The 27,078-nt window shown below is 41.8% G+C and overlaps 2 protein-coding genes across 2 annotated transcripts; one reads left to right on the top strand and one right to left on the bottom strand.

The window, feature by feature from the left end:
- Positions 1-550: 550 nt before the first annotated feature.
- Positions 551-18,938, bottom strand: PROSER1 (proline and serine rich 1). Its single transcript, XM_084268555.1, has 13 exons — positions 18,522-18,938; positions 15,369-15,434; positions 14,582-14,650; positions 14,024-14,118; positions 11,970-12,063; positions 11,345-11,455; positions 10,566-10,649; positions 9,548-9,626; positions 7,253-7,348; positions 7,085-7,129; positions 3,054-4,815; positions 2,265-2,412; positions 551-1,047 (listed from the first exon to the last, which is right to left on the bottom strand). The coding sequence occupies exons 1-13, from the start codon at positions 18,564-18,566 to the stop codon at positions 925-927; spliced, it is 2,817 nt and encodes a 938-aa protein (XP_084124681.1). The 5' UTR covers positions 18,567-18,938; the 3' UTR covers positions 551-924.
- Positions 18,939-19,605: 667 nt separating this feature from the next.
- NHLRC3 (NHL repeat containing 3) lies at positions 19,606-26,389 on the top strand (the record flags this gene model as incomplete). The annotated part of the gene is made up of 7 exons (XM_084280405.1): positions 19,606-19,660; positions 20,849-21,001; positions 22,074-22,221; positions 22,768-22,968; positions 24,102-24,193; positions 25,549-25,661; positions 26,161-26,389. The coding sequence occupies exons 1-7, from the start codon at positions 19,613-19,615 to the stop codon at positions 26,387-26,389; spliced, it is 984 nt and encodes a 327-aa protein (XP_084136531.1). The 5' UTR covers positions 19,606-19,612.
- Between the last annotated feature and the right edge of the window lie 689 nt (positions 26,390-27,078).

The following is a 27,078-nucleotide window of genomic DNA, read 5'->3' as shown; positions in this document are numbered from 1 at the left end:
GAGAGAAGAACTTGACCCATGTCTGTAAACATTCACAAAAGTCTGCAGTCAAAAGTGCTGGATAGGCAGCCCATCCGCAATACAAATACCTCATTCACAGAGAGGTGTGGGGGCAGCAAGAATGTTATGGAACATTGTTTTAGAGGCAAATTAAAATGCTTTTATGTACTTCAGAAAGACAGATTCTCAGCTAGCTACACCATACTCCAGTAAAACATAACCCACTTCTACCCAAATACGGTACAGCATCGTTTCCTAGCTCTCCTGTTCAGAGTCAGACAAAGGAGTACTCAATTCAGCAGCAAGCCCATGACAGTATTTCAAAGTGTAAGACCCCCACACCCCTCTGATCTATCCTCCCCTTAACACACCGCTGATGCTAAGGGGAGATCCTCACACATATGAAGAAAAGACCCGAAGAACCATAAACTGACCTCAATCTGTGCACGCACAGGAAGCGTGCATCTAGACGAAAGATCGTCTACAGCTTTAAGTATCTAGTTTCAGTCTAGATCTCATTCTATATTACCACGTATACCATACAAAACATAACAGGTTAGGTGCTTATACACACTATAGAGTATAATTGTTCTCCCCGTTCAGTTTGACAGCTAGTTGCTCTATTTACATAAACACCTGTTTGAATGTTCCCGATCCTGTAGGGATGCCAAACATTTGACTCCTAAGCGAAAAAGGAGAGTCGAGGATGCTCAGCAACTGACAGGATCAGACCCTGAATCAATTAAATCCAATTACAGATTAGGTTGGACATCTGACACAGCCTCCTGGAATCATTTTACCCTCATGTCTTCCCCCTCCTTCCCCAATTCAGACCATGCTCCTACTATCGCGGAGACAGCCTTCAAAGTGAGTAGGACCAGGCTTTGTCAAGCAACCACTGCAGTCTTTAAAAATGTCTGGGTTTTATTGCCATCCACTCTGGGGCAGACTTGTCTGCAATGAAAATGGTGTTCCTGGTGTTGACGGATAGTTAGCAAAACCTTCAGGCTGAGCTGTATAGTTCTCCAGAGCAGAAGCAGAATGTGCCTTCAAGGAAGAGAAGAAGTTAGGAAACAGCACTGATAAAAACAAAGAAATAAACAGAAATCAAGCAAAATTTCAGGCACAATACCAGTCCTAAGCAAGCCAAACCAAAGTATAATCTGAAGTGTGCAAAGAACAGAGATGAGCAGTGCACCTATACCCAGGTGTTAAACTGCAGTGCAGCTATTGCTCTGAAACACCAGAGAATGAGGAAATTGGTTGGATTAAAAGGAAAAAACGAGGAAGCGTTAATGGCATTTCCTTTCCAGTGGAGTGAGTCACAGCTGGTTTGTAAGGCATAGCTTAATCAGGAGCTGTAGTATTTCTCTGACTTCAAACTTCACCTTCATTGCTCGAGAAGCTAAGTGTTAATTTTAGTGGTTGGTACTTGTAAACTCTGCTTCTTCCTATCTATTTCCCCTGATACTCAAAGATATCTGACAATATATTCTGCATATTAAACAGCACTTAGACACGTGCTCCATTTCAAAAACTGACGTGTCACAGAAGAGAGAAAACATTAATTCAAGACACTCAACTGCCTGTTTTAGTATTTTGCAGGTAAGGACAGATTTCCCATCGGAATTTTTAACCTGTCCAGAGGCTGTTCCTAACAAGAGGGAACCTAAAGAACTAGATGCAAACTCTGATGGTAGTGTCTGTTTACTTACTGAGGTTGACAACTGAAACAAGTAGTTTCAACACATTACCTAAACCTACCTCAAGCTTGTAACACAACAGTTGTGGGAACTATCAAGAGAAAGGCACAACCACAGCAAACATGAATTTGAGATGATCTGACTGTGTGTGTAGAGAGGTACATACATCACAACAACATGTCTTTTCAGAAATCTCTAAGTATTAAAATGTCAGATTGGATCTGAGCACAAGTTTTTCAACTACGTCATCAGCTTCTTCAATTTAACACAAACCTAAAAGAAATTTCACCTGTGTGCCATTTTTCTTTTGCTCCTCCCCATTTTGCAAAGTTTTCAAAAAAGTTTTAATCACATTCATAACGTCCAGAAGCATTGTACACTGGCCTTGAGTAAGAAGTTAATCTATTAAGTTGTTCTTCATTATCATCCTTGTAATCAGTTCTCAACAGATTAAAGGCTTTAATCATTTACCGCCTTAAACTAATCCCAGGAAGTTAACACACAACTACATGCTCAAACCATCGCTGGGAACAAAACAATATTAACAAATAGGCACGTTACCTGTAGCAGTGCTGACTGTGCAGCCGCACTATGCTGCAATTCCTGCAAGGAAGACTGTGCGGCGCTTTGGGGAAAGCCAGGGATACCAGGGAGAGATAAAAGACCAGGGAAAACTGCATTTCCCGGTGTCTGTAGTCCAGAAGCCAAGCTGAAAGAATGTAAAGATACAGCTGTTATTAGGAACATCTCCATTATGTTTCATCCTACGTTTCCCTCTCTATAAGCTTATGTCTATGTAAATTAAAAAAGCAGCTCTTTTTCTAAACCTCATAGAGGCCAGAATTTCCAACCAGAAGCCCAATCTCTACCCACCTACAAATGATTCATGCACACACAAGCCAAGGCTGTCTGGAGCACACCTAAGGGAACTCAAAGAATATCTGTCTACAGTTTGCACACAGAAAAACTTCACAGACCAAAGTTAATGCTGAGCTCTTCCTTAAAACACAGGAACATCTAAGATATTGTCTGCTATTACCTGTATGTGTCAATGGATGCCCACATGGAATCCATTCTTGTAAAAGCCTAGGAGGTGCCAAGTGTCCTCATCTGGGAAATAAGATCACTCAGCACCTCACTGGGTTAGACTGTCATAACAGGGACTACTGAGGACAAGCTATTCAGTAACCATCAGCCTCTAAAGACAGTTGAAAATCTAACTTTAAAGCCAACTTTAAATATTAACTGTCATTACTAACTATGACTGAAAATACTGTCTATAGTAAAAGTCAGTGTTTTGCTCAAGAGAAAAAGAAATGGTTCTGACCTCCTTCAGAAACAGAAACATACCCAGCCTGTGCAACAAGTGCAGAGTTGAAGTTTGAGCTAAAGGCCGAGGCAAACCCTGGCAGGACCGGAGCTGGAGATGGGGCTGTGGCAGCTGCCGGCAACGGTGCAACTGCTGCTACTGCAGAAGATGCCTGGAGGCCAGGGAAAGAAGGGAGAGCAGGAGTGACAGAGGGTGTGTTAGAGACAGGAAAACCAGGGAAGGATGGGTTTGATGATCCCAGAGGTCCCTGGGCAACAGTAAAAAGGGAGGGGACGGCACTGGACAAGTTAAGCGAGAAGGGTGGAGCAGAGACTGTTGCTGAGGCGGCGAGTCCTGAGAGTACAGCTGCAGTGGAACTCACATGAGGGGCAGACACGGCTGAAGCGGTTGTAGACGGAGTAGCTAACAAAGACCCCGGGAGAGTGACAGGTGGCGTAAGTGCTGGATTACCAGTAAAGGCAAAGTTACTGGTTAGAGACGTAAAAGGAGGAAGTCCATTGAACACAGGGGTAATGGGAGCAGAGGAACCATGTGGGGCAAGGGAAATGGAAGCCAGAGAACTGGAATTGTTTAGAGGGGCACTCAAAGAGGAGAGACCTGACAGTGCTGGATTCAGGGAACTGGGTAAACTGACTGGCACTGAAGCTGCTGAGGTGTATGCACGCCCAAGCGCTGACAGTCCTATAGTGCTGTGAGAAGGGCCAGCTGAATGAGAAGGACCTTTGAAGGCCGAGAGGGTAGGACTCATGGGTTCTGTTTTGACCAGAACTGGGATATTTGTGGCAGCTGGTGCTGAGGAGAGTTGCTGATCAGGATTAGTAGGGCTTGCGCCATGCAAGAGGGAGGCTGATGAGCCACAGTTTACTGGCATAATCGATGGTGAAGTGGTTAAAGGTGACTGTGTAGGCAATGTTGGAGGAGTGGAACTAGAATTGGCCACAGATGGGGATGGAAGACCTGGAAAAATGGCCAGCCCAGGTGTGGAGGAACGCTGTGGGGTGGGGGTGGCTGATGGAGTATAACATTTGTTGACAGAGGAAGTGGGAGGGTCAGAGCTTTGATTAGCAAGAGCAGACAAGGAAGCAAGCTCACTTGTCATAGCAGAAGGTAAAGCAGATGAATTGATTAATGAAGTGTCATTTGATGTCAGAAATCCCTTTAAGACAGACAAAATTGGGTTAGGCAAGCTAAGTGAACCAGGAATGGTAGTGGCAGGAGAATTAGCAATCGTAGATGGAACAGGACTAGAAATCCCCTGGGTGTTGGGAGGCAAGGACAAAGGGAGGCCAGCAAAAACTGATGACAATGGAGTAGGATTATTAGTGGAAGCAATTGAAGAGGTGGCAGAGAACGGGAGGCCAGTAAATGGTGCAGTAGCAGATGCGAAAGCTTCACTAGGTGCAGGTGTAGCGCATGGTGTGGAAGAACCTTGTGGAGCTGGCGTAGCAGCAGGTATAGAAGACAGCCCAGAAAAAACTGCAGGGATAGGGGTAGAGGTTGCACTGTGAACAGATGTGACAGGAACACCAGGCAATGAAAGGGATTTGATGACAGTAGGGGTTGGGGTGGATGGCTGAGATGTATGGATGGAAGAGGAGACCTGTTCTGGGAAAACAGGAAGGACAGGGGTAGACATGTTCATCCCAGATATGAGTGGAGTTGCAGGTGCTAATGGATGGCTTATTGCCTTGACAGGTGATGGGGTAGGGACTGGAGTAGCAGCAGGTGTTGAAGGATTAGAACCATGAGGAGTAAAGAGCTGATTCGCTTGTGCAGAAAAAGCTGCAAAGAAACAAAACTGGTAAGAATACTTGAAACCATCAGAAATGTTTGAAATCAACAAACACATTTTACACAGCATTTCAAAACATGATACACAGGCATTAGCTAACATACAATGTCCATATATAAACAGTGAACACTGGAGCCTATGGAAACAAAACACAAAACTATGTACAAACACATCACACAAGCTGTACATCTCATACTACCACTCCTTTTCAAAAACACTTTGTGACATCTGCTACCTCTTCATGATCTCATGCAAGACAATTAGATACTCAAATGCACCCTGTAAGAATGTCAAAGTGATACAGGTAAACACCCTCCCTCTGGTCCCTAACATCTGGCAGTACCCAAAACAGACCTAATATTCCATCAGCATCAGATCACCTGGGCTCCTCTGCATCCACTCCCACTGAAGGTCAGAATTTCCTTCAGAACCAGTTAATTCAGTGTACCATGATTTCAGAGTTTAGTCAACAACTGAAGAAAGTTGATTTCAGGTGCTGGCATTTTTCTTTCCTTCAAAACCAGGTCATTCTCTTCACAGTATTTCCTTCAGATATTGATTCTAAGAAGGTACACTTTTAAATCCACGTATTACACTGCAGTATTAAACTAATACAGGCACTTGACCTTCTCAACAAGTATTTCTGTAAGTCTGGAGTCAGGTGTCTATAATCAAGGGAAGCACCTGCCTTCAGGAATACCAGCTTGTACCAATCCTACAAAGTAAGTCAAAGAGACATCAGCCAAGCTGGAGGAAAAAAGGCAGGCATGCTGCAAACGGGGATGGGGAGTCAATGGAAAGAAGCTGCACTTTTAAAAATTGGCATGTCAAGAGCTGTGCTATGCCTCTATCTAGTTTCCTGTAGAGTATGAATGTGTTAATTAATCATTCCTTTCAAACAGCCCTTGTGCCTTATTTTACTTTTAAAATAACCTGTTCTTCTGTAAGTAAATCACTGATCCAACCAAACTCAGAGAACTCAGATTTTTCTTGCCCAAATTCTACATATATAAACACAAAACCAAACCAGGAATCTTTAAAAATCTTGGACCTAACTTGATATGACAAACTCCTGTTTTATATATCTTGAAAGTCTAAACCTAACAAGTCTGCAAGCAAACTATTTCCTTCTATGTATTCTTTTCCAAAATCCTAAACCCAGATTACATGGCTCTGGATTCTGTCCTTTCCTCATCATGTTTCCAAACTGAAGACTCTCCTAAAGACCTCAGCTGTTAATCCTGACAGCCAAGATTATCACCAGATAAATACAGTTGAAACAGAACCCAGAAGTGTTAGTCAATATCTCCTTCTAAGGGAAGATTTCATTCCTGACACTGTATTCATTTAGGTGTATAAACTACCGTGTACATACATGTACACTTAAAGGGGCATATGTGAGTAAAGTGATTATTTAAAACAGCAACATTTCTGCTGAACCAACCCAGGGTATAGAGGAGAAAAGACAAACCATAACTTTTCCCCACCGCCCACCCAAACATTTACAGGAGCTAAACTTACAGTGGCCATCTTATCTATTTTGGGTATTTGTTAACAGGCCTGACTCAACAGACAGTTGATTCTCAGGATTCTCAGTTTCTATTTGCCAAACCTAGGGAAGTATTATTAAAGCCTTTGGATAAGTAGTTCAGAATGGGATTTATTATTATTTATACTAAGGGCAGAGTGTACAAAGTACCACACAAATAGAAACTCCTAAAAAAATGACAATTCTTAAATTCCAGTTCTTTCTGAAAAAAAGGTAAGACAAAAGTGCAGGTAGACACAGCTGAATGTAACAGTCTGGGATAAGACACTCTACACATGGATTTCAACAAACCATGAACAAAGCATCTGTCTCCCTTGTATTCCTAGCTTCCCATTACATCTAATACATGGAATTAAATGTGAATGAATCTTCAAACAGACGTCCAAAGTTTTAACAACAGCAAAGATATTAATGAAGTGTTTCAGTGCACACACTGCAAAGCCTTTTTTTTATATTTCTCACATATGCTGAAGAATACAAAACTTTAATGAGTAACACAAAAGGGCACACTGTAATGTTTCTATACTTTGAAGTGACAAATGCCCAAGGTTATTTTTTTTTTCTCATCTCTCTAGGGATTCTATTCCAACAGTAGTTACATACTTGGAGGCTTATGAAAATCCCCCTAAACAAGTAAGTTGTTTACATTTTCTGTACAAATACCAAAGATACAATCAACACAAAAATCCCCCTGTGGATTTGCAATTTACCTTGATTTTGGGAAGGTTTTGCCTGGCTGGAAAGCTCCTCATTTTCTAAACAAGGAACAACAAACAGCTTGTTACTTAAAAGCAAAGGGAAGCCCAGTAGTGAGGGATCCATTCATAACAATGAACTGGAAAACACCACCAACTTTTCTGAAGGCAAGCACGCTTTACCTGATGATACCACTTGGCTAGCAGTGTAGGGAGGAGCTGGTAAGCCTGGAGCTATGACATTAGCCATTGGAACTAAGCCAACATTGTTGTAAGCACCTGAAAGAACAAATGCAATACACATCTCAGTTGTCAGAAGAACCCATATTTAAATGAACCAGTAAGTATCTTCCTTTAAAAGAACATTTTCAAAACTGAATGTATGACATTCCTGCACCAAAGAGCCAGACCAGTTAATCATCCAGGCTATTGCCAATGTCTGCCTGCCCAATTGACATGCACTGTGATACACATTTTAGTAAGTGCAGCTCTCTCCAAAGAAGAAAAAGTCAGGCTTCAACTGCTTTCAGTTCCATTTTGTCTGAAAAACTCAACTCACAGTGTCTGCAGCACCATTTGTTCTTCTTTTCCCAACTTAAACCCTGTTCCAATTCTTCCTGTAATATTAAAGTTTGACAAACAAGAGAGCCAAACACAAATGACTGACCATGGCCAGCCCTCACACACTACTAAGAAAATTCAGGGGAAAATGTCCTGTCTCAAATACTTCTTCAATATTTCTTTAAATTATTATTATTATTTGAAGGTAAAATATGTACTGTACTTAATATATGAAAAAATACCTTTTTCCTCCCTCATTCTTCAGAGCAACTCAAACCTTTGTATAGCTGTGGTATACAGTTCTAATGACAAACATCAGAACTGCTATCACAGAAACATAAATACACTGCACAGTGGCCCTGAACAAATATTTTAAGAGCAGAAGAACTTATGCTTCATGGAAACAGGAAGCACTTTAACAATAAGTGCAATCATTTGTCACACATAACTCCTTTCTGATTTCACACTTTCATAATAGTTCTACCAAACATTCAGATTTCTTGCATGACAACTCTTGTCTGAAGAATCAGCAAAGCATCAGCCAGGAAGGAAGGGTTAGACCACCACATGTAAAAGGCAGAAAACAAAACATCATTCTGACCACTGCTTGAAAACAATCACATTTGACAGTTTCTAGCCAGCATCTGGAATCCCACGAACTGCATTTTTATATATAAAAAATATATCATCAGCTATGAGTTCTGTTGTCAAAATTTTTTAAAGAACACGTTGCAGCCTTGTAAGGCCCTGAAACCTCAAAAGCCGTTTCATATCCTAAAATACTAATACTTACATCCAGTCACAGGCCAAATTTTGTGCCCTAACTTACTTTAGATAGGATTCATTTAATATAATTTTGAGCTAGCCTGCAAGTTTTCAGTACACTTGCTGGGGTGCAAGTCATTTCCAGGGCACAAATCTTACTTCAGCCATTATGAGGGACAGCTTTTATGAACTGACTATAGACTTGCAGCTACTGAGTTGGTTAGATGACTCACCCTTTGAGATATATGCTAAAAGCTCTTATCACACTTTCTTAACGAATACCTTAAAAACTCTCTGAAATCCCTAACATCAGTGAAAAACAAGCTTCCTAAGCAGAGCACTCCTGATTTACAGCGCAGAATAACAAAATTAGGAAAAGTTTTGAGTTGGTACTCAAGAGACACCAGAATCTGACTACATAAGTACTCCAATCTCTTGTTCCAAAGAAACGGCAACTGTCTTGCTCCCTTCCAAAAGTGTCTGGAATCAAACAACTAATGCAGCTGAGCGGATAGGATTTTGTCAAGAAAGACCCAATCTTACCTCAGACACAAAGCTATGAACAGTCAGACTAAAACATAGGAAAAGGCAATCTCTATATCCCTTCTGAGATTGAAATCTACATGCCTAAACTCCTCTCTCAGCGAACTGTTCTCTCTCCATTGTAATGCTAGGTAAAGCTGAAGGCAACTGAGAAAGATTGCCCCTTCAAATGAGAAGCATTGATTGTCCTTCTATTTCCATTCAGTTCAGAGCTGTGCTTGACTGTATCCTAAATCTGGCACAACAGCAACATGGCAAGAGACTCCTCAAGCCGAAGCCCAAACCCTGGTCAAACACTATTAACAACACAACCCTAGTCTTAACATGCACAATGCCTCCCATAAGCGAAATATTTTGTCAACAGAACAGGGCTGTGGATTTCCCTTATGATGTGGATGTTGGAAAAATAATACAATTTATTTATTTATTTATTTATCAACTCTGTAGTCATGACAGGAAGAGGTAGAATCCAGTATCCAGAGCATGCTGAGGGAGCATGAACCAATTTCAGATGTGATCATGGTCAGGGAAACTGACACCTGACACTTGTTACTTAAAAGGCAAATGGATGAAACAACAGCATCAAGCTAAAACACATAGAAGCCTTACTTGGTGCAATAGTTGCGTGTGGCCGACATGGTGGGATGGGGTATGGAACTGGTTTGTGTGGATTGTAGGTTGATGGAGCCTACATAAACAAAAAACAAACGGAAGAAGCAATAGTGAAAGCATTACCTAATGTTTCTCAGACAAAAAGGTAACATTCAGCTGCTACAGACAGCTGTTCTTCACTGCAAAAATACGTGACATCAGATTTCTTCACAATATTCATAGTGACTGCAAAGATTTCACTCTTTCTGAGAAGAATGAAACAAACATCACTAGTATATCTTCAGATATTAAAATAATACTGAACACAGGTGGGAAAGGAAACTCCATCCTGCCTTGCCTTTTTCACACTCTGAAGTCTTGGACTGACTTCTCATTTTAAAGGTTTATCACATTTAAAACTGACAAATACTTATGAAGTTACCTGTCCCCACAGCTTGATGGGAAACATCTCATAATAAAAGGGAAAATAAAGCCTTTAGGCAATACTTCAAAGTGGTATCAATGTCACTGACAGTTTGTCCCATTTGATTAAAAATTCTAAAATACAGATCAGCTTATACTGTCAAGAAACAAGAATCTCCTTCTACGGTACTGCTGGAATTAAAGTTTCTAAGATGCAGGCAGTTTTGATGTAGAAAACCTTCAGAAATTATAATAATTAAAAATCTATCTAAAACTTCCACTAGATCATGATGAACTATTAAAATTGCTTTTAGTTTTGTCTTGTTACTGTAATTTAAATTCTGCCTTCAAATGCACACACATTGTATCCACTGGAGAATGGTAACTCTCTGCAGATATAAATTGGAGCTTCTTTTTGAGTTAAATAAAAATAAATTAAAAACCCCCAACAAGGTCATATTATCTTCATCACAGAAGTTTAGCTTTGGTTAAATTGCTGCCCTACAGTTTTGCAACATATCAGCATTTTTTAATAAAATCTTCATTGAATTGGCTGGTGGTGTAATTTTTTTACCACTAAAGTTTCATTTAGTTACTCATTTATTAGACATACTGGTTTGGATGGTCCAAGTATACGAGCTGCTATTCCCTTCCCTTCATTTGAACATTCTTCTGTATCCTTTTTGATAGGGGTTCCCTGAAACAAAAGGAAGTTTCACAATTGAGAATTAATTTGCAAGCAAATCTTGCTATAGAATTTCTGCCATATTTGATTTTTTTTGTAAACTACATTTAAGTTTTTGAATATTCTGAAAGTGACCCTTAACCATGCTCATTAGGAAAATGAAACTATTCTAACTGTGTAAAACAGTAACTATGAGCACTCCAATAGCTTGGTTTATAACACTGAGCTTTCATAAAGAGATACATACTCAACAGCCCATATTTTTTACATTATTGATTTGTGGACATGGTAACTTTCATTTTGCAGTCCCTTAAGTGTTCGTAGGAAATACTAAACGTGGTCGTTCAAGAACTACTCTAAGATTAGCAGTAGTACTGTAGTGACTCCATTAGCTCATCTTAACTAACCTCCCAGTAAGGCTGTTGACACCTCTCCTGTTCTGCCACATATTGCTGGAGTTCACAATGTTTTGCTTATATGAACAAGGTCTTATTTATGCAGTAATCTTTGCTTGAAGCAGCACAGAAAGAATGGGCAAATAAAAATAATGCAAGTTCCCTATAAACATGTAACAGAGTATAAAAACCCCACAGCAATGTATTGCCTTTGATTCCCTTCCTCCTTTGACGTACATGAAGTGTGGGTTTGCTATAATGAATCCTAAATCGAGGATGCTGGGAAAAGTGAAACCATAGAATCATACTTACTGGGAAAATTCCATTTATGCGGCTTGGTTTGCCCTTAGGATAAGGGTTGCCAGGAATCATGCCACAGGATGATATCATAGCATGAGGAGCCTTACAACCTGTTTTTGAAGCCTGCAAAATAACCAAGAAAGGACATAGATTGCTATCAGTTTCAATACTTTAAAAAAAATTAATTACTATTTCATGACATTCAGGCCATATGAATCAACCTACATGGAACAACGAGAAGCTTTGTCTCAAATCTTCTTCTCAAATATTCCAAACAGTGTGAAGTTCTGCCAAAATCTCTTTTTTTTTTGAATAACTCTATTCAGACCACCTCTACTTCTAATGAACTTGGGGCTAAGCACTTAGTGCTCTCTAAAACACATGCAGACTGTTTCTTTCAGCATCTGTTGCAATCCTGTGCCCCTTTTTCCATATGATCCTTTTGCCTGACAGAAACTTCCCCTTTCTTTGCACATGTATGACATAGCTCTTATCTTTTTGCAACTGCTTCTTTTGGTTTGTCTTCTAACAGTACTTCCCAGCAATCCTCATGGTAAGTCCTGACCCCACAATGATGGTAAGGATAGAAACAATACTGTATTTGACAGAATCAAGAAGACTAGAGCATCTTGACTACCTGTTCAAGAATTCTTCTGCATCTTTTCTTCTCTGACATATTAATTCTGAACAGATCTTCAATTAGGCGATAATTCTGAGCATCAACAATGTTGCTATAAATAAAGACATTCACAGACAATTACTGCTATTTCATATGTTTCTCAGAAATAATGCACTACTGAAAAGTTATCAACCCTTAATTCAGCCAGTGCCCAACAGTACCTCAAAAAAACCCATAATTACTTCAGATCATAATATGACTACTATGATTACAGTAACAAACTCAAGCTTAAATATGAGCTTCATACCTGTAAGTGAAACACAGAATCAGAATTAAACATCAATATGGAACAATAGACAACACTAGCTAAATTTTATGGCAAAAAATAACTATGTTGATAAAATGAATTTTGCATAGCAGTTCATTAGAAAGCTTCAATTGCTGTTAACATGCAATTCCCAGTACAGCAGAAAATCAGCAGCTACTTAGTTTGCCACTGTTTCTTCCTAGACTCTTCAATAAACAAATTTTCATCTTATTTACTCCAGAATGAAAGAGATGAAACTCCTGACAATTCTCTCCCATGTACTACAGAGCTAGCTCACACAGTTCCAAAGAGTACCTTTCCTTGCTCCTCTCACAGAAATAATACCAGACACACCAAAGAACAATAAAATGCACAAGTACCAAGAGCCTAATGCCACATTCTACCAGCCTTTTTCAAAATCCTGACCACAGAACATTTACTGCTGTCACACCTATGTTACCTGCCTGTCACAAACTACTGGAAACATAACACAGCCCCAAAACACAGGACTTATTAAAGAAGGATATTAGAAGAAATGGAATCAGCAGAATGTTGAACAAACACATTAAAAACTCCTCAAATAATGGTATTAAAATCACAGACTGGTTTGGGTTGGCAGGGACCCCAAAGATCACCTAGTTCCAACCCCCTGCCATGGGCAGGGACACCCTCCACTAGCACAGGCTGCCCAAAGCCCCATCCAAACTGGCCTTGAACACTGCCAGGGAGGGGGCAGCCACAAGTTCCATGTGAATGAACTTCCAGCTTTCTTCTCTAGTTTTGATTAGCAAAGGAAGTAGTACATAGATTTGGGTCAGTTTCCATATTATTACCCCTTTATTATGCTCCTGCACTACAGAAATTCAACAGCTAAAGAAATTATCATGCTTTCCTCCCTCCTCATAACTGAAATATAGCAACTGAAGAGTCTGTGAGCTTCAATCTCATTTCAAGAAGCAAAACAGGCTAGTTTAACACACCACTGAACTTCCTTTAGGCCACCCTAGTCTGAAAAAGACTAGGCACATTCATACAGCTTCTTAAAGCTCAACTCCAAAAACAAGATCATGTCTGTATCATCAGTCTGGTTTGTTTTATGGATATTTATATAATGAATTTATATGCCCAAAAATGTTCAAGCTGGCTCTAATATATAACATTCATATACAAGGCAGACATACTTAATAAAAAACCACTACAAAACACCCCACCCCAAAAGACACCACTTCATATAATAAATCCCTTAAACCAGGCAGAAAAGTTCCAATAGAAACATATGAAAGCAACGGTGTTCAGTTAAAAACCCCAACTTTCTGTGTAAATACACATTTAGAATATCTATACATCTTTTATAGACATTAGAACTGTAAATCAAGTGTGTCAATTCAGGAGATGTCTTTACCTAAGTCATTTTCAGATACGTAGTATTATAAGGCTTTTCAAGAGCAAAAGGGTCAATCCCCAGAGTAGTCTGGTCTCAAGCCTTTTACATTTCTGTGAGCAGAAATGGGTTTAAGACCCTCTTCACTCCCTACCAGATTTGAAGACCACTGTAAAAATACTGGTTAAGTGGCAGTTCTTCAGCAGGCAGAAGCCCACAGCGTGCTCAAGACTCGGATGAACTAAGAAATCATGAACAATGTCTCCTTCCAATTCTTTTACCATAACAGGCCACAGTGCTGCCTTCTAGATGTATCTTTAGTTTTATACAATGAAACGATAGTAAAGCAAATCACCATAAAGAAATATAACAAGAGATACTTACGAAGCCAAGATTTCAAGGGCAATAAGCTTGTCTTTACTGAATGTGAAGCAGTTGAGAATATTGACCATTTTTGAGGCCGGAACTGCCACTATTTTCTGACAAGTAAGCAAGAAAGACAAAAAAGTGCATATATAATAAGACACTACATTTATTTTAAACCTAGACTACTACTCAGTAACAGCTTCATATCCCAGATATCAATCAATAAATGTTTGATATTCTCTCCCTCCCACTGGGAAGGAGACTGTGTGCTAAAGGCTAAAAGAGGAGCTGCAAGAAGCACTGGGCAAAAGCAGAGAAATTGGGAACATTAGCAACAGTTAAAAGGGAGTACATCTATTGTTGTGATACACAGGAAAGTACAAGATACTTCAGTCAGAAAAGATACCCTGGTCAAAAGTATGACATTTCGTGTTTTGATACCACTGAAAGAGATGGAGAAGAACTCTGAAGACTTAAGGGCTGACCAACCCATCAGTTGCAAAAGTAGACATTACAAAACTAAAATGAGACTAAGCAGGCAAATTTACTCCGAAAGATTATGCCACAAGAACTTACATGTTGTAAAGCCTTTATTGCCTTGAGCTGTGGTTCAGCCCATGAAAAGTATCTCAATAACTCAACAACCTGCAACAGAGAGGCCTTCAATTAATCTTTTGTATATATTAAAAAAAAAAAAAAAATGTTAACATCAATATGATCTTTCAATTTTTGGAGCATAGGGGTATGCTGCTAAAAATCATGTGTCTTTGGGATGTTTGATTACATCAGTGCCATCTAATGTTCTCTGTATTTCTAAGCAGACATCTAAAAATTCTGTGTTATAAGACAAAGTTTTTCTATGGAAATATTTAAATAGATACTTACTCCTCTTTCTATTTGCATATATGCAAAACTGCCACAGTGTTAGAATAAGCAAATAAAGCCTTGTTGAAAAAGCATATAAACCTTCAGTATCTCAAACAGCATATTCACCAAACACAAAAATGTAAGTAAAATAAGCAGGGGAAAAAAATAAATCTGCAAAGCACCAAAATATGTTGGATACTTATTACAGCATGCCATTTTAGAAAATACATCCCAAATAATCCTAAGGGCCATGATGATCAATTTCTCCCTTTTTCCTCCACATAAGATGAATGAAAATGTAATTATTTTGTTACCAAAATAACTCAGAGCTATTAACAGATCAATGTGGATAAAATAATGAGGAACAAAATCTCCGTTATTAACTGAAAAACACAGTATCATCAGCCTCAGTATGACTGGAGACACTGTTTTTCCATATTACTAAATACACAAAACCAGTAGGCCCCATTAAACCCATGACAGTGTTGATTTTTACCTGTTCACTAGAAAAGTATCCATGAACATATTCAATAGCTTTTAATTTGTACTCGGTCAATACAGCCTAGAAGATACAGGAAAAAAAAACCATCAGAATGCATAATTAGTCTCTGAAAAATTGTAATTATAACACAATTATCTCATAGAATAATATTAATCGAAAAAAATTTGACCTTACAAAGTGACATTTATATCAATCACATGGCAATATGCCTAAGAAACAGAATACTCCTTAAATAATTGAAAGAGCAATGAAAGGCAGAGGGAGGTAATTTGATTATTCCATAAAAATAATTTTTGATTTATTTCATTTTGCTTTTTTCTTCTGTTTAAAACTGAACTGAGAGAACATCATCATCATCCCTTCTTTTTCCCCCTATGATTTACACCAACTTTATACTGAAGAAGATAATACTGTTGATTATTGATACAATCTCTGTATGTACAATAATTACCAAAGCATCTCACTTCATGAAGACTGGATAACAAGCCTGCACACAAAGTATACAAAAAAGTTTGCTCCAGAGGGTGATTTGCCTTCCCACAGGTCAAATTTTAACATGCAATCATACAGAACAAAGGAAGCAGAGTCGTTTCATTCACTAATGGCCACCACTTTTGACTTAGTGGCAAGACAGCTTTGTTGGTAGCCACATGAGGTATCTAATAGCCAAGGCTACCTCCCCCTCCTGGTACTCAGCTAACTGGTAGACACATGTAAAGACGACCTGCCCCAACCTGGTGCACACACTATTCTCCCCCACTTCCAAGCCCCCCTCTATTGCTAGCTCTCATGCTAACTATTCTCAAATCACCTCCAGTTTCACCCACACAAATATTTATATCTTCGTCCCAATAGCCCAAAAATCCCTTCTTTTTCTGTCCTCATCCCTCCACGCAGCAGACAAAGGGGAAGTTCTCCACCACCACAAACCTGCCTGCACAGAAACCCCGCTGTTCGAGGCAGCCCCCCTTCCTGTACCAACACCGCCAGACACACTGAAGTCACAGGGGAAAAAGAACTTCTCTCTCATTCAATCTCTTCTTCTCTCCCTTCCTTCTCTCTACATATTTTGGGAAAAATGTCATATAGCAACTTCTTTACCAAAACAAATGTCATTGTTCCTCCTTAAATCAGCAACTGATTAATGACTTCATTATAAGAACACAAGCAGAAAGCACTGCTTTGTGCATGTGTATTCATGAAAAAAACCCAAACCCCCAACAACTAAACCCTCAAACGTTCCTTTTTTAGTAATTATAAATATATGCGTGGAAGATAAAGCTAAGCTACACACCAAGACATTTAAATAATCGTTCCTGCTAATTGTAGGACTGAAAACGAAACACACCAACACCACTGCCTTGTGAATCACATCATAAAGGAGGTTCTGCCACAGAGCTAGAAACTAAATTTAAACAAAGACCCAGCAACAAAGATACAAAATAAGCATTTGGGAAATGAATGTTACACTGGAAAAGCACAACTATTATTAACCCAGCAGAGCACTGATCCTTAGATCAACAGTAAGTCAGGTTTATAGGAACACAGGCAGATAACATGCAGGAAACATAATTGCCTAACATCACATGTCAACCCCCCTTTTGTTTGAAGTCTTTAGTAATCACCGAGCGTATTCTGAAGGGCTGCACTGCAGTAGTATTATTTGAAACATTACTCCCTCCCACTATCATTCTCAGAGAAAGTATTCACGTGCAAATTGTTCCTTGATTTTTCCCCCCACGTTTTCCATAAAAATTCTCAGGTTGGGAGGGAAGCCCACACTCTCAAATATCTTAGGCTGGTTTTACCCGGTTGCATGACGTAGAACATACCCATACAGGAGAATTTATGGCCTTCACCATATGTAAAATGCTAGGAAGTGCCGTTTTGATAACAAAGACTCATCACCAGAGCTCTAATGCACCACGGTTTATACCTCAGCGTGTTCCCAACTAACGCTGCTGCAAGTGCAGCCACCGCTGTACCTCAGTCTGAGGAGAAGCTGAACTGACACTCAGCTCTACCACCCAAACTCCACATAAAAGAAACGACCTCTCCCAGGCAACCCATCAGAACAAAACCCACCTTTCACAAACACGCTAAGGACTGCCGTAAGGCAATCCTGCCCAAAACAAGCCCTTCATTTTCACACCAAGACAGCTTAAACCAGCATCCAGAACTGTTCTGCTCCGACACTTGAGTCACCTCTGCTTAACTACAGCAAAATACGTCACTCCGGGTTTGCACTTCCCACGCAAGCCAGGAACCATACTTTCACCAATCTGAGAGGTTCTGAAAGCTCCTGACACCTTTCTATCTCCTTTTCCAGCACCCGGGGAGCTGTCCCAGCCACTAACCTCCCGCTGTCCCGTTAGCAGCAGGCCTCTGCGCAGAAAGTGACGCGAGCACCTGCCAGACACCAGGGAGCCTCTGCTCCTGCCTCTGCCTCACACAAGCCGTAGATATTTTCCTCACCGAGCTCTCAACAGGAGGTGCAGGAGCACAGTTCAGAGCACGCATCAAACCCCAGGATTTCGCATCCCAGAAGACGGCGTGCACACACACACACACGCACACACACACACACACACACACACACGAGTTGTGGGAGATGTGGCTTTGAACAAGGACAGCAGAATGTAGCTCAGAAATCAGCCCGCTCCTGTCACGTTTGCATGCAGTACCTCCTAGACCACCCCATAAAGGTGGATACTTCACACTAAGCCCCCATCTCCAGTCACGCCTAGCAAATGCAGCCCTTTTTCCCCTCTTTCTTTATTCCGCCCCCATCACTTTCATTGACAGTGAAAAAAACCACTGTGTCGAACTTAACTCAGGTGCTTATTCCAACTAAGCGCTCCCCGACCACATGCTGTTAGCTCAATGGTAGCAGCCCGGCTATTCAAGCTGTTTTCAGAGTGTGAATATCTCAAAGACAGCGAAGCCACATCACAGCAGCTTCACACTGCCGCATCTGACAGACAAAACGGAGGACACACCAGCAACGCAGCAAGGGAGGTTTTCCACAATGAGGTAAAATTGAGACGTTATTGAATCCTGGAGTCGTCGTAAAAGCACACAAACACCCAACCAGCAGGAACATCGTAGCACCAAACGGTTAAACTAGCACACAAAATTATAAGTTACCTTCCTGATTTCATCCAGCACGGTTTCAAATGATTTCTTATCCATCTTTATTAGCTCGCTCAGTGCAGGTACTTGAACGCGGAGAAAATTAATAATAATAATAAAAAACAAAACAAAAAAAAATCAGGGCCAAGGATTTCGCTGGGAGCTTTTAAGGACACAGGGGAAAAATAATTAAAAAACCTTAAAAAAAAGAGAAGCGGGGCCAGAGAGGCTGCCAGGGGTCTTGCTCGCCCCCGGAAACTCAGCGCTGCCGCCTCTGCGGCGCTGGGCACGGCGCTAGAGACAAAGGCAGCCCGCCGGTGCCTCCCGCCGCCTCGGAGCCCCGCACCCGCTCACTGCGCGTTTCGAGGCTGCTCTCGCCGGTGAAGGAAGAGGAAGGGCACGGGGCGGAGAGGCCGAGGCAGCGGCGGGAAGGGGACGGCGGCCGCGGCCCCTCGGAGCGGCCGCGCAGAGCGACCCCGCAGCGCCGCTGCCCTCAGCACGCGGCACCGAGGCCCGGCCGGCCCGCGCCCGCCCGCGGGGCGTCCCCACACCCCATCGCTCCGCCGCTCTTTGATCCCGGCGGACAGAGGCCGAGGCGCTTCCGAGCGGCCGGGGGGGAGCTGCGGGCCGAGGCGGCCCGGGAAGCGAGGACGCGGCGCACGGCCCCGAGCCACCCACAGGGCACCCCACTGCACAGGTCCTGCCTCTCCGCCGTCGCGCTCCTATGACACCAGAGCGCGGACGCGAAGGCCCCTTTCCATGCCAGTCGACAACAACAACGCCTGCGCTGAAGCAGCAGAAACTCGAGCCGGACTCGCCCCTTGCCCGGCTGCCAGAAGGCTGAGCTCTTCTGCGGGGCACCGCCGCGCCCTCCCTGGCCTGTCTCTGCGCTGCCACCGCTCGCCTCGGAGCCGGCACGATCTCGGACAGCACAATGCCAGCAGAAGCAGCGAAGGGGGAGGAGGCCCCAGCTCCTCCTCGGCCGCCCAGCGGCGGGAGGGGGGCGGTGACTTGGCTGCCATGGCAACGCGGCCCGCCCGCTAGACCCGCTCCTCCCCGTCCCGGCTTCTATGGGGCGGAAGGGGCGGCTGGGGCCGCGGGTCGCGATGGCTGGTGCTTCGCTGGGCGTACTGGCCCTGCTCTGGGGCGCGCAGGTGAGTGGCGGATGGGGTGCCCGTCTCCGCCGCCTGCGGGAGGGGGCGAAGCGCAGGGGCTTTGTGCGAGCTCTCCGTTTGCAGCTTCTAGCCCCAAGGCAGGGGCCGGGGCTGGCAGGCGGCCGGGAGGAGCCCGCCCGGGGCCGGCGGGGATGGGATTGTGGCGCGGCCGCCTGTCCCAGGTCTGCGCGGGGGCGCGGGCAGGGCTGCGGTTCGTCCCGGTGCCTTCCCGCCGCTCCCCTGGCTTACGCCGTTCCCGCGGGGCGGGGGGGGGATGTTGTTTCCGTGGCTTCACAGCGCTCCCGGGGCGTGCGCGCTGCGCCATCCCTCTCCCTCGTTCCTGCGAATTTTAGGGAACGAGGGAAAAGCTTCGCGGTCCGCGGGTGACGCAGCTTCGCGCTCCCCACGGCCGGGCTCTCTCCCGGCTTGATGGCTCTCGCGTTTCCTTCGCCGTGGCTGGGTCTCTTCTCAGGCTGCTCGCAGCTGCCTGTCACCGGCTGGCCCGCCGCCCTGCGCGGAGCGGCCCTGGCTGGGCCCTCGGGGTGTCCGGCGGCTGCTGCGGGTCCTAGCCCGATCCGCCCGCTTCAGCGCTTAGATCCCCCCACCCTTAGCTCTCGTTCTTCGGTTGGAAAAATTGAACGAACAGCGGGAAGTTTGTTACTCTTTTTCCCCGTTGTCCTTTTTTTTTTTGTTTATTTCCTGTTAACCATTGACTCGAGTTTTGCCCTTCCTGGTAATCTTGCGTTGCTCCGCTTGTCAGCTGTAGTTTTCCTTCTTGACCTCTATTTTCCATGTGTTCTGACTTATTTTCATGCCTTCTTGAAGCTGCCATTAATTCTGTTGCTTTTGTGAGCCTTCTTTCCTATTTTCCTTGTTTTTGCAGTGTGATTACAGATAGAAATAACGACTTTGATGTAAGAAATTTGAGGGGGTGTGTTTCTTACCTTCTTATTCGAGAGCTCCCTAACCCAGAGGACTTCAATAGCTAAATTCCAGTTTGTCAAAATTTTCCCATTTGTGGTCTAAAACTGTAGCTACAAGATTATTTCTGTTTATCTGTTGTATTAATTTAAATTTAATATATCAGTGTATAATGCTTCAGTACACAATTATTTTCTTCTGCTGGTTCTTCTGATCCCAGCCTCGTGGGATTTAGTTACTAACAGATACTTGTTTCTCTATTTTCAGGTTTTAAAAGCTTCTGATTACTCCTTTACTCGGAAGGGACAGCAACAGATGTTCAAACTGGACATAGGCTGGCCTAAAATTCCAGAATACTTCACTGGTCAAACATTCTGTGTTGCTGTTGACTCTCTTCATGGTTTGGTCTATGTGGGACAAGTGAGTGAGAATAATATTTTGTCACCTTGTTAGCTTTTTGCCTTTAAAGTGTTTGGTTTATATCGGTATGTGTGTGTGTATAGATATGTGAATTGTAGCAAAATTAGTGAAAATATAAGATATAGCCAAGACAGGTGTAGAGAAGTGGGGGTTGATCCCTTCTCTCAGGTATCAAGCGATAGGATGAGGGAATGGTTTCAGGTTGCACATGGGGAGGTTTAGGATAGACATCAGAAGAATTTCATTACTGAAAGGGTAGTCAAGTATTGGAACAGGCTGCCCAGGGAGGTGGTGGAGTCACCATCCCTGGAGGTATTTAAAAGGCATGTAGATGATTTGCTTGGTGACATGGTCTAGAGGTGGACTAACCAGGGTTAGGCTGGGGTTGGACTTGGTGATCTTAAAGGTCTCTCCAACCCAACTGATTCTATGATTTTAAAGCAGTTAAACTTCTGTGATGTGAATGCATGATCTGACTTAACAAAGTTACTGTAGCTTCTCCTCAAATGGTAAGTTACACTGTTTCTGGGGCAGCTGACTCCTCCCCTTCCACTCTTTCAGTCTTTGCCCCATGAAATCAAAACCACACAGCTCTTTCAGCCAGTTACCTTAGAGTTCACTCACTGCCTTTACCCAGTTCCATGCATTGGTATCGCTATGTCATGCTTTCTCTCCATGGAAAGTGATGGAGTTTAATTACAGAGCACAGTATGAGTCCTTGAGTGCAGCTAGTAAGTACAGTTACAGTTTTTCATGCCTGTGTTATGCTTGGCGTGTGTTTCAGCAAGAACATAAAAAGATAATTGAAAGTGAAGTCCAAGATAGCTGCAGGAGCTTGGCTGCTCTGAAAATTGGACTCTATGTGATTTAAGTTGAAAGATTAGAATGAGTGGAAGGTTTTTGCATGCTATATTTAGACCCTTCTCTTGTGTAGCTGGAAAAAATGAAGTCTAGCAGACAGTCTTGGGTAACTCTCATGATTCATGTAATGTTGCAAAAACCTTGCACAGAGGAATTTTCAAGAATATGACAATTAACCTTTTCTTAATGGACCTTTTTTTTTCTTTTTCAGAGGGGAGATAATGTACCAAAGGTACTTGTGTTCTCAGAGGAAGGCTATTTTCTGTACTCCTGGAATAATACTGTTGAAATGCCTCATGGTATTTTTGTACTGAACACTGCAATAGATAGTTCAGTATGGATCACAGATGTTGGAACAGGTATGCATGGTGGTGATATGAGAAATATTAGATGGGGAAGAAAATGCTAATATTGCAGACACTACTTGAAACAAGCAATTCATTTAAGTCTGTCAAACAGTTCTGAGATAGATTTGTGCTTTTCTTGCTCTGAACAAAGTTCTCAGGTTCTGCACAAAATGCTCTGAAGGTTTGTGACTTGTGATGTGTCTGCTTATATCTTCTGAATTTAGCAAGCAAGGGTCATGGGTTTCTATTTTTGTTTTGTCATGTTTAGTTTGGTTTCAGTTCTTTTTCCAATAGAGAAGTATCAGGGAGAAAAAAAATAATCTTCCAGCTAGAATTACCCTCTGCCCTAGGTTTGGTGGCCCTAATGCAATGAAGGAATATCATAGTCTATGGATCTACTAGCCCACAGTCTCATTCTCACTAGAATTTTGTCTGTTTAATTTCTTACTATCACTTGTGAATGTCAGGAGATTTTATTTTTTAAAGTTGGTAATCAGTTGTATTACATTTTGGTTTAAGATGTTTTAACACTTTTTCTTTTTTCCTTCCTTAATTCAGGGAAATATGGACACACTGTGAAACAGTACAGCCCTTCAGGTAAACTTCTGCAGATCATGGGCACACCAGGTAATGCTGGTTCGAGTTTGATCCCCCTACAATTTGATCAACCAGCAGAGATCTTTGTAGAGGAAAGTGGAGATATGTATGTTGTGGATGGAGATGGAGGAATGAATAACCGGTTGCTCAAACTATCCAACGGTACGGAAATATAAACTTCCTCAAAATAAACTTTTAATTTTGAATTAAAATTTAATTGTAAATAATGCAGCTTGAGAATGCTTTTAAGCAAGGACTATAAGAGTTGTTGTTTAACATTAGTTTGAAGACTTTGTTGGATCAGGCTCTGGTTTACTGCTTGTCACATCAGGTGAAATCTAATCATTTGTGACAGGAGGCTGAGAGAATGAGTTTGGTCTTCAGGAGAAGGCCAAGGACAATTCTTACTGCTGTCTTCAAGTCAGTAGTGGAGGGTGTAGAGCAGACAGAGCCACGCGTTTCTTGGGGGTGTGCAGTGAAGAACGAGGAACACTGAGAAAAAGATGAAAGAAGAGTAAATTCCAGTTTGATTTTTGGAGGGAAAGATTCACAATGAGGGTGAATAGTTTTTCCAGAGAGAATGTGCAGTCTCCACTCTTGGAGGTGCTCAGAACTTGAGTTAGGAACAACCCGATCCAACTCCAGAGTTGGATTTATCAAAGCTATTCCTGCTTTGAGAAGCAAGTTGGACCCAATGGGGTCTGGAGATATTTTATACTTAAATTATTCCGTGCTTCTAATTAGCTTGTTCATTTTCAGTCAATGTTGGTTAGGGCTGCAAGTGAGGAGGCTGTGCATGTGTGCAGTCGGGGAAGTGGGGGGGTGGTACCATTTCTCCTTTGTGCCATCATAAAAAAATAATTCTGCCAATACCTAGTTGATAAAATAGCAGATTGTTAAAATGCAGAACTGCCAGGTGATAATATAAAAAACCAATTTAGTAAACAAATTAATATCATAATCAGCCAACTGTTGATATATATATAATAATTATTATTATAGAAGTATATGGGGGGAGTTGTGGGGGTTTTTTGTTTGTTTGGGGTTTTTTAACACAGTGCTTAACAGAGCCTTACACTATGGGTTTTGTGTATTAGTGGGTATATTTCTAACCATAATCCTGAAACCACTAGTAACAATCCAGTAGTTCCTATAGTAGTTCCAGTATTTCTGGGTGATACTGGGCTTAAAAAGCCAAGGTTTAGCAATTCCACCTTTGAAAAAATATTTAATTTGTTGTTTTCTCACTGCAGTTTTTAAAAAAACTTTTGTTTTTCATGGTGCTCACTGTTTAGATAGCAAAGCGATTTGGCTGACTGGAACTAACGGGACCGGCATTGGTCAGTTCAAGATTCCTCACAGTGTAACAATGGATCTTTTTGGACGGGTAAAGAATAAAGGAAAAATTACAATTTTTTTTTTATCTTTCAACAGTCTTTTTTTACATGTATTTAAGCAAAGCAATTTGTATTTAATTTTAATTAAACTGTTGTGATCTGGATCACTTCTACATGGGTTATAGTTTTCAGCCTCTGACCATTCAAGCTGAAGTTTCGTACAGCAGAAGCTGCTGAAGTAGCTGGCTGTGAGGTTCTGCCTGGTTAAGCTGTCAATGTCCATGCAGCAACAAGCTGTTCATCCAGCTGTTTTTACAGGTCACCATTATGGGAGTATAGGAGAATTATGTTCTGTAATAAATACCAACTGAAGTACTCAGGTTTTTTAAGGGACTTTAATTTCATATTTGGAAATTCTAAATAAACTTAACAGTGATAGTAAGGCTCTAGGCAGGTTATGGACATCAGTCCTTTGCTGCGTGCAGCCCAAGGCATTCAAGAGTCTACTTCTGCTCGGTGTTAATCGTAGTTGGGCCTTTGCTCTTGCAGAAGAATTACACAATTGCTCCTTAATCTGTTTCAGGGAAAATGAGATTGCTTGGCTAAACCATGTTAAATCACTGGTTTGAGCTGATTCTGCTGGTGCTGTCTGAACCAGAGTAAGGAGCGTTTATAAAAATCACTTCTCCGCCAAAACTGGCAGGGTGGGAGGGAGAAGAGGAAAGGCATGGCTGCTTTGTGTTGATGGGTTACAGTAAGTATATACATACAAAGATGGCAATTGGGGTATGGTTTTATTGACACCGTGGTGTTGATCATCACCCTAGGCTAGAAATCATTGTCTAACAGCTATGAAATGTCAATGATTTGTAATACAAGGGAGAACTTCCCTGGAACTGTCTAATGGTGTTGCTAGCTTGCAGTGTTCGTGAACCCACTTAGCACAGGGTGAAGCACAGATACACTTCACACAACTGATTAGACAAAATGTACTGAAAATGCTTTTAGTGTTTAAGTTTCTCAGTACTTGTAGTAGTCTTACTGGAGCATTTGCTGATGAGGTCATCATAGGACTGGATTGTTAGCGGGTGACAGACCAGTATCTTTAGAATTAAATAATTGGGAATTTGTCCTCACTGGCGGGGGGGAATCCTACTAAATGCATCCATATCATAGCCACTGAAGTGAAGGCACTGATTTCTCTGCTAAAGTAGTGTGTAATCTGTGTATGTTAACTATGTGGCATAGTTCTGGTTTATATCTAGAAGTCATATCTACTTACAGAGTTTTGAATGTGGGCAGATGTTCTGCCAAGGTGTACATCTTTTTTACTGCAGGATACTTTGCTCATGTGAGAAACTAATGTATTTTATTTGTGAACATCCATGATTTTTATTCTTAACAGGTATGGGTTGCAGACAGAGACAACAAAAGAATCCAAGTTTTTGATAGAATCACAGGGGAATGGCTCGGGTCTTGGAGTAGCTGTTTTTCAGAAGATGGACCCTATTCTGTCAGGTATTGTTGAGCAATTCTTCTAGAAGTATGCAATTACCTATAAGGTGTACTGTTACTGGTGAATTAAAATGTTGATATTTAATGCTTGATGACAAGGATTTAACCAGTTTAACTAATAGGGTGCTGGGCCCTAATTGTATGCAAAGTTATGGACAGTTGTATCTTGACGAGTAAATCCTGGCTTCATAACAAGCCCCATGGATTTGAGTGTAGGATTAGGAACTTAATTTTCAAGTTGAGTGTTGGTGACCTTAATGTTGCAGCTTTTACAGGCAGGGAGATTGTCTTGAACAAGTTCTCCTTTAGCTTAATCTGTCTCGAGGAGGAGCGACATGCAGAGCAAGGCTTACAAGTTAATTGTCACTATTTCATTGCATTTAGTCTGTTGTAGCCTTCAAAACTGACTATTAATGAGGCTTTGTTTGTCTTAACACATGGCTGTGTTAAAATGACATCTTGTGGATTTCATAATTCAAAACCATATTTCTGTCCATTATAGATTCACTGCTGATTACAAATACCTGATCGTAGCTCAGCTGCATATCAACCGGTTGGCAATCTTGGTGGCACCACCAGTTGGCTCTATTGGGGACTGTGTTATGGTCAACACAGTCCAGCTGGCAGATGAAACCAAACCACACCTTGTGGATGTAGACATGAAGAGTGGAGCAGTCTATGTTGCAGAAATTGGAGCCCAGCAAGTACAAAAATACATACCCTTAACCTAATGGATTCCCTCAACTCCTGTGGCACAAGCCACACACGTGACATGTAAGACCTATGACCACGTTTCCTTGAGTTTTCTGTAGCTTGTGTTTCCTTAGACAAGCTCAGAACACTGTGCTCCCAGAACTCGAGAGCTGAGAATCTGTGTTAGTGGTTCTGCAGTCCTGGAGCAGTACATGGTCTCAAGCTGTCACTCCTTTAAGTAATGCTGTGGTGGCTTTTTGCTTTTCTTGTTTGGAATCATAAAATTACTTTTTTAATATAAAATTCTACAAACACAGCTGCTCTTCTTAAACATATAGGGTCATCCTGTATCTTAGGGTCATCCTCTACTTAACCCATGTGTGCTGTTCAGTGAACTGTCTGAATGAAGTGTATAAATTATTTCCTGGGAGGATAATACCTCATCTTCATGTTTGCTCCCTTTTTTATTTTTTTAAAAATCATTGTGCTGATACTGCCCTACACTGAATATGGAGTTGTATTATGATGTTGAGTAAGATGCTGCTGGATGCTGATGTCAGCGTTCATGTTTCTATGATTAATGATGCAAACATTGAAACACAGGGTTTCAGCTCCAGCTAAAATGGTGAAGTCTGTAATAAGCTGTTGTGGGGGGTAAACCTGCTGAGCAGCTAAAACAACCACGTTTGCTCACTCTGCCACTTCCATCGTGGGGTGGGGGAGGGAA

The sequence above is a fragment of the Gallinula chloropus genome, assembly GCF_964237585.1.
Source record: "Gallinula chloropus genome assembly, chromosome: 1".
NCBI lineage: Eukaryota > Metazoa > Chordata > Aves > Gruiformes > Rallidae > Gallinula > Gallinula chloropus.
The sequence above is the reverse complement of the archived record's forward strand: the minus strand, read 5'-3'. Positions and strand labels throughout refer to the sequence as shown.

What these genes read in the sequence shown, in the direction of transcription:
- PROSER1 (XM_084268555.1), bottom strand. Translation starts at nt 18,566, where the DNA reads ATGGATAAGAAATCATTTGAAACCGTGCTGGATGAAATCAGGAAG. An exon ending in GATACTTTTCTAGTGAACAG is followed by an intron (nt 14,651 to 15,368) that starts GTAAAAATCAAC and finishes TCTCTGTTGCAG; the next exon opens with GTTGTTGAGTTATTGAGATA. An exon ending in CAATAAAGGCTTTACAACAT is followed by an intron (nt 14,119 to 14,581) that starts GTAAGTTCTTGT and finishes CTTACTTGTCAG; the next exon opens with AAAATAGTGGCAGTTCCGGC.